The sequence below is a fragment of the Eschrichtius robustus genome, chromosome 9, assembly GCF_028021215.1.
Source record: "Eschrichtius robustus isolate mEscRob2 chromosome 9, mEscRob2.pri, whole genome shotgun sequence".
NCBI classification, from domain to species: Eukaryota; Metazoa; Chordata; class Mammalia; order Artiodactyla; family Eschrichtiidae; genus Eschrichtius; species Eschrichtius robustus.
In genome coordinates, this window is record NC_090832.1 from 52,412,852 (window position 1) to 52,425,299 (window position 12,448).

Sequence of the window (12,448 nt, forward strand, 5' to 3'; positions counted from 1 at the left end):
TTTATGAATGTGAAATAATTTACTAAACGAAGGCTGCTTTGAGAGGGGCATTTTGATTGCTTTCAGTGTTTTACTATCATAAACAATGTTTGAAGAATATCCTTGGCCATCTCTCTTTGTGTTCTTCCCAGATTATCTTCTTAAGATAAATCCTTAGGAGTGATATAGCTAGATTAGGAAGTGTGCACGTATAAAGCTTGTAAGTGATTTTCAAATTGTCCTCCAGAAAATTTGACCAATTTCTACTTCTACCAGCAGTAAATGGGAATTTCCTCTACCCCCTTGCCAACATGGAGTATTATCAGGGTTATTCACATTTATCAATCTGATAAGTGTCAAATGATATCTCAATTTACGTTTTGGAAGGTTACCAGTGAAGTTTAGAATCTTTTCTTGTAATAGTTGATCATTTATTTCTCTCCTCTCTCTTTCCTCCCTCCCCCCTTCCTTCCTTCCTTTTCTTTCTTCTTTTTTTCTTTCTTGCCTTCTCCAACACACCCCCTGCCTTTTGTGAGTTGTCTGTGTCCTTTGCCCACTTTTCTATTGGAGTGTTAATTTTTATTTTAATAATTTGAAGAAGTTCTTTGTATTAACCTTCTATTGGTTCCATATGTAGCAAATAGTTTCCTCAGATTTTCATTTATTTTCAACCTTATTCATGATTGTACTTCTGCTGTATGAAAGCATTTGTGGTCATGTCCGTCAGTCTTTCCATGTCCACTTCCTGAGTTTTCCATCATACTTAGAAAGTCCATCCCCATCCCAAGAGTATAAAAATGTTGACTTATATTGTCTCCAGCACTTCTTAATGTTTCTTTTATTTTTGTATATTTTAGTCTTAGATATCTCTAGGATTTGTTTTGCTGACATATAGTCAAAACTTTATTGATTTCTAAGTGCCAGTTGTCCACAAATTATTTATTGAGTTGTCTGCATTGATATGAAATGATCCTAAATTTCAAACAAATGGAAACTTAATATACGTTTAATTTCTGGACTAACTTTTCCATTGATCTGATTGCTTATTTCTGTACCATACTACTGCCGTTGTTATAGTTTTATAACACATTTTAAGAACCAGAAGGGCAAGTCTCTCCTGCTGGCCTTTGTTTTGTCTTTCTTTTCTTAAAATCGGTTTGGATTTTTAATGTGATTACGCTTAATTTATAGAATAGTTTAGGTAAAAATTATATTCTTAAAATATCCATCTGTCCAATGATAGATTAATCTTTTAATTTATTCATCTTATTTTTAAGGCATAAGTAGAATTTCAAAAACCATTATTTTCTTCATGTGACTCCTTCCACTTCTTATTAAGTCTATATGAAGAACAGAGAAGGGTCTGAAATTTTATCCTCGGCAAGCAGACAGGTTAGCCTACCCCGGTGTCGTGGATGCTGGCAGAAGAAAGGTGACTGCTAGATCAGAGGCACAGCAGGTGGTATAATCTTCATGTTCCCATCTGCTTCTCTTGTCCAAGTTCCATTGTGGATGCTTTACATGCAGTAGTCACAGCTGAGGAACTCTAAGCTTAGGGAACCTTAATGAGAACTCAGGGTAAGTTTCCTTGAGCTAACTGATGAAGAATGAGGGGACTAAGCCAGAGCAGGAGGAAAGAGCATTGTAGGCAAAGGCCCTGTGATGGGAGAAAGTGTGGCAACAATAAATATCTGGAAAAATGGCCACCATAGTGATTCCATTATCTTCTGGCCAATGGAGCTGAAGACAGCTAGCCTGTTTATTTTTCCTATTGTAAATGATCTGTTTGTTCTGCCTAAATGCTTATAGATTTTTCCCTTTGCTGTTGAGTGTATTTTTTTTAGGATTTTTTTTGTTGTTGTTCATTCTTAAAGGAAGTTTCTTAAGACACATGGAGGCTCTTTATGCTTGATGACAGCCTCTTAATATATCTTTGAGTATTTTACTTTGCTATTAGTTTTGACCTTTTCCTTAAATATTTGATAAATTGTGATTGTCTATCATCCATAGTTTTGTTTTCCCTAAAAAATTTCCATCTGTTTTGTTTCCACTGCAGTCCAAGATTGGGACCTTTCTTTATTTTCAGTATTGATCTTTGCTATTTTTACTTTTTGTTGTTGTTCATGTCTTAGTTTTGGAAAGGGAGACTTTGGGGACCCTGCAGTTTTGCCACCATCTTTTCCAAAGTGTCTGGATCTGGTTTTTTTTGTTTTGTTTTTCTTTACCCGCAATAAATGTGTATTTATTTATAGATTTCAAACATGTGCTACACTGCAAAATTATGTGTTATAAAATGTACACTTGGAACAACAGAAATTTTAAAAGATGAGATAAAGAGAAATACCTAAAAAGGTTTTAATACTTTTCTCTCTAATGGATCATCTTGATCCCTTCCCCAGGCACATACAGCCCACTTTCAAGACATTACCCTAGGGATAAAGGCTGTCAAATGTGATGCCTATTTCCCCAGCCTTTTCTCAGTGCATGTACTAACGTATATATCTTATTTGTTAAAAACAATGAGGGCATACCAGTTCTTCGATTGGCTTTCTCCATATAACACTACATGTTGGACAGCCTTCCTCTCATTACATAAATCAAACTCATGATTACAGCTCCACAGTAACCCATAATCAGAAACAGTTCATTTCTTTAATCAGACGTTTACTAGACATTTAGAATCTCCTGATAGACATTTAGAATGCTCCTAATTGTTCATAAAGACAAAGAACACAACAAGGACCACCACTGTATGTTCACAGATTATTCATTTTTAACCAAACATGTGACTAGGGCTGAATGGTTAATAGTCTGCTCACTCCTAATAAGTTACTCGATTTGCCCAAGTGCCCTGTGGAGTAGGCAGTATAGAGAATCATTCTCATTCTGTGGACGGGGAAATGGAGGTTGCAAGAGTCTACCTGATCTAACACAAAATAATAAGAGCCACTACGTTCTCTGTGTATCGTGCTAAGAACTTGACATAGATTATCTGATTTAATCTTCACAAAAGTCCTAGAGGATAGGTATTACTACTATCCCCATTTTAGGGATGAGGGAACTGAGGCTCTGAGAAGTCAGCAACTTACTAAAGGGCACACAGAGTAGTGGGTAGTGGAGTGAGGTCAGACTCTGAAGCCTGGGCATTTTCTGCCTGCCACTCACTCATTAGGGCTAAGGTGGGGTGGGATTGGAGGCCAGCACACCTACAGCCCTCTTCGAAATAAAGTACCAGCTAGAGCTGCAGTCTGGGATGGCCTTGACACTCTGCCCTAGACCCTCCCTTGGTCACATCCTCATGAGCAGGGAGAACATTTTACACAGGGTTAGTAAAAAGTATTTCAGGCAACGAATTCAAAACTGAACTGTATATCACACGGAGCTCTGCTCAATATTACGTAACAACCTAAATGGGAAAAGAATTTGAAAAAGAATAGATACATGTATATGTATAACTGAATCACTTTGCTGTACACCTGAAACTATCACAACATTGTTAATCAACTACACCCCAATATAAAAACAAAAACCAGAAAAGCTGAGACGAAGTTAACAGAAAAATCCCCTAGTTCTTGAAACTTGTTCTCTCTCTGTTGAGTTAATCTCTTTCCCACCACCAATGTCAAAGGTTTCTGGCTTCTTCCTCCTGGTTGGGGCCAGCTTCCTCCCATAAGGGGCACCTGTCAGTGTCAGCCACGTGCATTACTCACATGGTCCTTAGATGTGGGCGGCCCAGTTGCCCCGCTCGTGGGGAAAGGTGAGCACCCGGCCCCTGTGTTTTGCGCTACCATCCGCAGGCCACTCCTCGGTGCCCGGGAACATGTCCAGTACACTGTCGGGTACTGGCAACTTCTGGCTGGGAAGGGGGCTCCGGCCTCGACTGCGGCCTCCAGTCCCCGGCCAGACCCGGGCCCCGGCCTCAGCCTCAACCTCGGAGCCGCTGCTGCTGTAGCCCACCCGGGGTGCCGCATTCATGGGGGACCCCCTCCACTACAGCACAGCCTGCCTGCCAGCGGTTGAACCACACCAGGAATTCCTCTGCGCAGGAAGTTGGATCTGTTATTGAAAGAACCATTTTGTAGATGCTTTCCTCCAACTCTCTAAAATTATTCCAAGAAGACATATTCCAAGAAGACTCCCCCATGGTTAAAATAGACTACTCAGTTTTTAACAGCTTTCTGTCCCATTACTTAAAATTGGATTTATTTTTGTGTTAAAATGGTATATATTTGTAACAAGGAATTGGGGAACAGCATCTTCCTGATTGATGGATGAAATACATAATCATTCAGGTATGGTGAATTGAGGAGACTGTGGGAAGACTCCCTATCTCCAAGTATCTCCCCAACCACTAACCAGTACTTAGCATTCCACTAAAAATACTTCACTGTTGTTCCATTAGCATGAAGTCCGTTGATCAGATTTAGTTATCTGGAAAGGTCCTTCATACTCCTGCGATGGATGTGCTTCTATAGAAGGGAGTGGAAAGTAGCACGAGTCCTGTTTTTTCCTCCCACTAGGGAGAGGGAAGTAGAACAAAAGAATCCAGTTTAAAAGATGACTATTTTTCCTAGGAAATTATTTCTGGCATATTAGAAATTTGGGGATACTTAAGTGTAACTTTGAGTGATACAAATTCTTAGGATAATGTGCTCATTAGTTTGTTACCCTTCCTTTACTCTTCAAAACCTGTTCAACAAGAAGAGTTTTGTGAGGGAGTGTCTCAGTTAGCAGAGTATCCCAACTCACGAGGGAAGGAGTGCTGCTAATTGAACCTTCCAGAGGACTTGCATTTTCATGAGAGGAAAGAAATTCAGTGCCTTCTCTGATTGTGGATTTTCTCTTGTTGACTTTTGATCTTGTTGTTATTAAATACTTGCTGACCTCCTCATCAGAGGAAAGTAGAAAGGTAGAGAAACTTGTCCTAGACTAGGAAAATTCCTGTTTCCAAAATCTGTAAAGATAAACTAATTATGAAGAAGCAGAAACTTGATCATGGTAGTTCAAAATGGGATTCACATGAAGTTTCACATAGCAAAAATCTTACTGAATAATTTTTTTGTGGTTTTTCAATGTTTTTAAAATCCTCTCTTTTGAAAATGAATATTTGGGTATTTGTTGGCACTGTGGAGCAGAGACACTAAGTCTAGAAATAGTCTAGACATTTACATATTTGTTTACATATGGGTTTATCTGCATTGATCATTATTCCTTGACTCTAAGATGTCTTTAAATATATCACATGTCATTATTTCATATACCACTAAGAAAGAAAAAATGCTCCCTATGGAATTCTGACATGCTTACAGTGCTTTAGGGTGCATCCTGATTTCAAAGATGTTAATATGTGAAAAAATATGCATCATAGAATTGATGAGATATAGTATTTTTCTTAAACTGACAAAAACAGGGAAAATTGATATCCTTAATAACTTGTCCATCTATCTGAAATATTTAACAATACAGTCAATAGGTTAATTTATGCTTTAAAATTCTATTTACTAGGTATGATGTTTCTAAGAAAAATCAAGACATTGATAGAATACCATTAATATTCAGAGAATTAACAAAGTGACCTTACATCTATAGATGATACGCCCCAGATTTCCCGTCATGTTTTTTTCAATATTTATTTTATTTTATTTTTATTTTTTAATATTTATTTATTTATTTTTATTTTTGGCTGTGTCGGGTCTTAGTTGCGGCATGCAGATCTTTCGTTGCAGCGTGCGAAGACTTCTCTCTAGTTGTGGCGCGCAGGCTCAATAGTTGCGGCGCCCGGGCTTAGTTGCCCCGTGGCATGTGGGATCTTAGTTCCCCGACCATGGATCAAACCAGCATCCCCTGCATTGGAAGGCAGATTCTTAACCACTGGGCCACCAGGGGAGTCTCTTCCCTGTCATGTTTTTAAGAATTCCCACTATTTGACATTTTCATTCCTGAGTAAAGCAATCTGGTCCCTGCAGTGTTGCCCAGACCAGGGTGTAGGGATTGCTTCTGTTGTCTTTTCCAACTCTTTCAGCAGCCTTTTGAGAAAGAGCCTCTCATTTCCACTATTAGGTATCACTAATGCTCAGAAATGAATTTTATCACCTAACATCACCCCTGAATTAAAGTCTAAAGTTCTGTCCCCCCTGCCACATTCCTGAACATGCCAGGAAATGTGATCCTTGAGCTCATGATACAGCTGCGTTCTCTAGGTTGAGGCTGATCAACTACCTCTTGCTGCAAGATTTAGCCAACTTTACTTGAGAAGCTTATTATAAGTATTTTTAATGCTAAGCATATTATAATACGAGGGGGAAAGGATTTGTATGTGGTGAACAATTACCCATAGTCCCACTATCTTTGCCATTGGCAGCATTTTCTCACGTTTCCTTCTAGTTTTTCACCACATAAATTTTTGCAGAGTTGAAATAAATTTTATGTGCAATTTGTGTGATGCTTTTTCACTCAACCTCATGTTATTAAAAAGAGTATTGTTCAAGGCTTGTAACTAGTTGACTGTTTTATTCTGTAGATATATTAACCATTCCCCTATTGCTTGTTATTGGGCTCTATCCATTTTATTTTTGCAGTTCTGAATCATGTCAAAATGAACATCTCTGTATGCAAATCTCTGTCCACATTTTGATAGGGGACATAATCAACGTTAATCCAATTGATTTGTACTGTTAAGTTTCTTTCATGGGAAAAAAAAGGTCATAACAATCTGTCACCCAACCAAAGGGTAGGAGTGAATGTCAGAAAACGGTTGTGTTTATTTAATACTGTTATTATTTCAGTTCAAAGTTGAACTGGGAAACTGAGACACATAGATAAAGTTGTCTCCTTGCTGGTGACACCATCTGTTGGCTTGTTGCTGGGAAGCTGTTGTCCTCTTCACCTAGCCAGTATCTTCCCTACTTCACTATAGTCCCGTGGAAATTCACTATCCTTGAAATTATACCAGGAGCCCAACAGCACTTTAAAAGCTCCTACTGGTGCCTGGCTCTCTCATATTTGGTCTTCCCCTCCCTTAAGGGGTAGGTATGGCCAAAATCACCAAACCGGATCCATGTTTGCCTTGCAAACCAAACAAACACTTCTGTTTTTGTTTTGCTTTGTGTCTGGACTAATTCTTAGCACCTCTTCTGCCTGTGAGCGATTTGTCACTTCCTTCTGTAAGACTGGCACCAGCAGAAATGCAGTCTCAGAGGATCCCGGGGAGAAAGCGAGGCCGACCCCCACTTCACTCAACACCTATGAAGATGGCAGTTCATAACCTTTATTCTGCTTCAGCTGGTTCTTTACCAGCAGTGAAGATCCCAAAGAAAAGAGGGCGGAAACCCGGGTACAAGGTATGGCTCCATCATCTCCTTTCTCCAAAGTGGAACCGGGCTGGGGCATGGCGCTTGGGCAGAACTCCAGTGCAAAATGTGATGAGAGGTTGGAAACTGGGTAAAGACAGGGTGAGAAATAAGTTTCTCTCAATGAAGCATGTGACAGACGAGGCTTCATTGTTGCAACATGGCACACAATACATGCTGTCGCTGTCGTGTGCATTTTTACAAGTGGAGAAAACAAATTACACCAGATGGGGAAAGTTGTAAGGCGAGCAGATTTTAGGGTCATAGCTAAACACACATTATTAAGCCTCGCATCTCAATTAACGTTTCAGACACTGAGCTTTCCCCTGACTGTTCTTATGAGGGCGGCTCTGGAAACCACTTTCCAGAACTCATTTGTCATTAATTTCAGTAGAAGCAGATGATGTCCCTGAGACATTTAAATTAATAATGCGAGCAAGCTAGTGTCAAAGGTCGTGAAGAGTTTTCCCTAATAGAGCCTCAATAAGGGGACTCATCATGAAAATTCAGGGTGTTAATTCATAGTTTCCTGCTTACAAAAGGCGCTGACGTCAAGACTGGCTACAAGGAGACATATCAGGCAAAATGAAAATCCTGTTACTCTTTCAAGAATTAATGATTTGGCGAGGCTGTGGGGTGGAGAATAAATTCTCTGATGTAACTGAAATCACGTAAAACAACCCAAACCCGAGGGAGAGCTTCTCCTCTAAGATGTTTTTGAAGAGTCTGCTAGAGAAGAAAGATCATTGAGTTGTTTTCCATGAGCCTTTCGGGCATTAGAAAATGAGCTTCAGAAGTTTTCCTTCGTCTATTTTTCTAGAAATAAAGAGCTTATGTTTCCATCTTGAGATCTGAATACGCAAACCAAAATGCAAATTGGCAATTAACTCCCATATATTTAGGAAAATGTATGGAAATTATTTCAGGTCAGCAGAAAGACAAAGCTTCTGGAAGAATTGGTAATGAATTCAACCTCTATCCCTTTGGTTCTCCACAGTTCTTCCAACTGCTGGAAAATAGACACAATAGGTAGGGGGAAGGTGACTTAAAGTTATTTGGGGGTCACTGGTTTTAGTAAAAGAAGCTTTTACTCAGCCAGCTCTTGAAGCAAAGGCTTCTGTCACTGGTTATTTTTTTTTAACAAAGAGAGCTTCCTTTTTCTCATGGGCACACCGGTTTTAGAATTGTGTCTCTGAAGCTGGCCCAGGGCAGGTCTCTCTGCTCAGCTACCTGCGCAGTTGCTGGGGTCTGGGAGTTGCATCTGGAAGGCTGGAGCGGGGCAGCCCTTCTGTTTATAGAGCCAGGGAGTGAATCCAGGATCTAAAGAAACACACTGAAAATTTTTCTCTATTTGGCCTTTCTCCTGCTCCCCTGGGAGCTGTGACCCAAGAAAGAAAATTACCGACAGACACAGCATTTCTGGGGCCAGGAAAAATGGAAATTCACTCTGTGGAATGAACCCAACTTTGCAATTTTCCTGTCTCCTGAAAAAGGCCGTTTTCAGTTCTCCTAACACTCAGAGACAGCTCAGGGCAGGAAGAAAGCTTTGGAGACGGTTAGCTGACATACGGGCCCTGCACATGGCAGGTGGATCTTATTCCCATGCCTCACAGGGTCTCTTTTCTGGGGACAGCAGGCCACAGCTCTTCTTTCAGTCCACCTCCCATATATTTGAGGAAATTGTGGGAATTATTTCAGGCCAGCAGCTCCCAGATAGCTCCCCAAGCCATGGGCTTCGTGTTCGAGAAAAATGGCTCCAAACCGGGTGCCAGTCTGTATGAAGCCCCGACCCGCTCCTGGTGACAGGAGAAAAACGTCTAAAGTCTTCACAAAGCTAAAATGATTCCACCTAAAGGATCGTCCTTTATTCTTTTTTTTTTTTTTTTAATTATTTTTAAAATTTATTTATTTTTGGCTGCACTGGGTCTTCATTGCTGCGCGCGGGCTTTCTCTAGTTGTGGTGAGAGGGGGCTACTCTTAGTTGCAGTGCGTGGGCTTCTCATTGCAGTGGCTTCTCCTGTGGTGAAGCACAGGCTCTAGGCACGCGGGCTTCAGTAGTTGTGGCGCACGGGCTTAGTTGCTCCGCAGCATGTGGGATCTTCCCGGATCAGGCTCGAACCCGTGTCCCCTGCATTGGCAGGCGGATTCTTAACCACTGCGCCACCAGCGAAGCCCCAGGATCGTCCTTTATTCTGAAATATCTGCTTCCTGCTATTTTGGTGTTAAAATTTATCAAGTGTCATATATTGTGAGGGTTTGGTAATCTTAAAAAAATGTCCTGGGCTTCCCTGGTGGCGCAGTGGTTGAGAGTCTGCCTGCCGATGCAGGGGACACGGGTTCGAGCCCCGGTCTGGGAAGATCCCACATGCCGCGGAGCAACTAGGCCCGTGAGCCACAATTGCTGAGCCTGCGCGTCTGGAGCCCGTGCTCCACAACAAGAGAGGCCGTGATAGTGAGAGGCCCGCGCACTGCGATGAAGAGTGGTCCCCACTTGCCGCAACTGGAGAAAGCCCTCGCACAGAAACGAAGACCCAACACAGCCATAAATAAAAAAATAAATAAATAAAAAGAATTAATTAAAAAAAAAAAAAATGTCCTTACTTGGCAAAGTAAAGTTAGCAACGTATTAAGTCTCTCTGGTTTTATTTTGACAATTTCTTAGACCCTGAAGCCCCATTTTACCAGTAATGAAATGGTTTTAATTGTGGAGATGCCAGCAAGGAAACTGTACAGTTTGATTCCATTTACCAAATGGCCACTCATTTGGCAGTTTTAACTACCTGGGACACAGTTGGGGAGCCAGAGTTGTTAAAAAAAAATCCTGAGCAAGTGAAATAAGATATTACTTGGTCTACCCTTAAAGATCTTGTATTTTATTACTAAGAAAATGCTTCCAAACCCTTCCTCAGAGTCTGTTTACCTTTACTGTAGATGCATTTCTTACAAGCTTGATTATTGCAGTTTAATAGCCTTTGATTTGAAGGGGAAGATATTTTGGGGAGAAGATTGCACACACAGCTGGATACTGAAAGTATAATTATATGATATCATGTTAGTAATTGAGAACAATAAAATATACGGTAATATTATCAGTTATAAAACAATAACAATATAACTTTATGTCAGCACATTATTATATTTATATTAACAATATTATCATAATAAAATGATAAGTATTGAGCCAGGAGATTCTGAGGATGCCTGGTTGTACCAACTGTATCACAGGTTTGTGCTGGTTGACATTTGTCGCTTCTTGCCTGGCGCTGTCCCAAGCTGCTCTGTCAATCACCTCTGTGTCCCTGCACGTGTGGAAACTCTCTCTGGTCCAAGTATGGGTATAAGCCTCTCCCTTTAAGACCCAAGCACAGCTAACACAGGCTGTGATATTTAACCCCTTCTCTGAGTCTTGAGAATAACATGAGCAAATTATAGGCAGAAAAGGAAGGGTTTAACTGGCATTCAGATGTGAGTGCTCCAGAGTTCATGGGTCCATTCCTCCTCCCAGGGCCCATCTGGCCATGTCTCTTGGCTCCGGCCTGCAGCCACTTTGCTGGGGCATGCTTGCTGCTGTGAGTATCATTTTATGGCCTTGCTGCCCCCTTCTCACCCCAGTCAAAGGAAGGAAAAACCTCTTAACGTCATATTTTCTCCGAAGACCCATACTCTGACTGCCGTGAAAACAGCTTTCTTCATTATAGAACGGAACGTTTACATCTCAGTTCAAAGAATCTGCTGTTGATTTATGTCCTGAGTTCAGAGACTCCCCAAGGTCAACAGGTAGATTTTCCTTACATTTCATGACTAAGGAGACCATGGAAGTCTTTTTAAAAAGATAAAGAGAGAGGGTCTGCACCAGGGATAAACCCTAACTTCCATTCAGTAGACAAAGCTGATTATAATGGCTCCAAATAGCGGGATTTTCAGCTTCTGTGTCTTTATGATTTAAGCAGGAAGAAAAAAGTGCCGGTTTTTTTAAGATAGCCGTTTGTCCCCAGTACACAATAATAATAATTAATACTAATAGCAATAATAGTCATAAGTAACACCTACTGAGCACTTCTACATTTGAGCCTCTGGGCCTAAGCACTTTATATATATGTTTCTTATAGATCCTTGATAATTTCATAGTGAGAGGAGTCAGAAAAACTGCAGGAATTAGGCATGAATTAACCATGCTCCGCAGCCTGAGGCCACATACTGTCGGGCCAGCAGCCCTCTCCACCTCAGCAATCTCTTTGCATTATTGTTCAGAATAGTATTTGTGTTTCCTGATTCAGAAAAGAGTAGATTACTTTCTGTCTGCTCTGTTTAACTAGCTAAGAAAAGTGTAACATGCTCTAGAAAGAATAGCATCCCTGAAATATTAAAAACAAATAGTCTAAATGTTCTAAAATGTTAATAATTGTATCATTCAGCATACAAATTCAGCTGCTGTAACAAAGGCCAAAGAACAGTGGCTTAAAGAAGATAGAAACTAATTTCTCTCTCATGTTACTGTCTGGGAAGGCCATGTGGGGCTGATTCGATGACTCCACCGCGTCGAGGACCCAGGCTCCTTTTATATTGTTGCTCTGCTATCTTAACACACAGTCTCTACCTCATGCTCTAAGGTGGCTCCTCCAGGTCTCACCATCCCACTAGTTCGGCCAGCAGAATGGGGACAGAGGTGGTGGAGGGCACGTTGTTCCCCTTTAAGGGTGAAACCTTCAAAGTTGTATACACCCTCACACTTGCAACTCACTGGCCAGAAGTGAGTCACTTGGCCACACTTAGCTCCACGGGAGGCGGGAAAATGTAGTGCTGAGTGACCATGTGATAAGCTGAAATCCAGGGATTCCATTAATAAATGAAGAAAGGAGCATGGATATTTGGGAAAAGCCAGCAATTTCTGCTAAATATTTAAAGGACAGTCTTCCGTTAACTGGAAAATTCACTTTATAAAGAAAGTAATTTTCTGAAGAGCATGAGTAAATGCAACATTTTGTTTTGTTCCTCCTTTCTTATTGTCACCCTTTTCCCCCCCGAAAAAGTATGTGTTCTTGGCACTGTGTAACAAGGACATCAAGTTAACAAAAATCTCAATTAGGAGAATGTTCAAACTTAAGTAGAAAGGGTTTGTT

At 40.7% G+C, this 12,448-nt stretch overlaps 1 protein-coding gene across 2 annotated transcripts in view; it reads left to right on the forward strand.

Annotated features, from left to right (window-relative positions):
* Nucleotides 1-7,163: 7,163 nt before the first annotated feature.
* Nucleotides 7,164-12,448, forward strand: part of SCML4 (Scm polycomb group protein like 4) — a 58,813-nt gene continuing 53,528 nt past the window's right edge. For both annotated transcript variants that reach the window (XM_068551223.1, XM_068551225.1), the window contains exon 1: nt 7,164-7,319. In XM_068551223.1, the coding sequence (XP_068407324.1) occupies nt 7,164-7,319 (156 nt within the window). The remainder of the gene's footprint in view (nt 7,320-12,448) is intronic.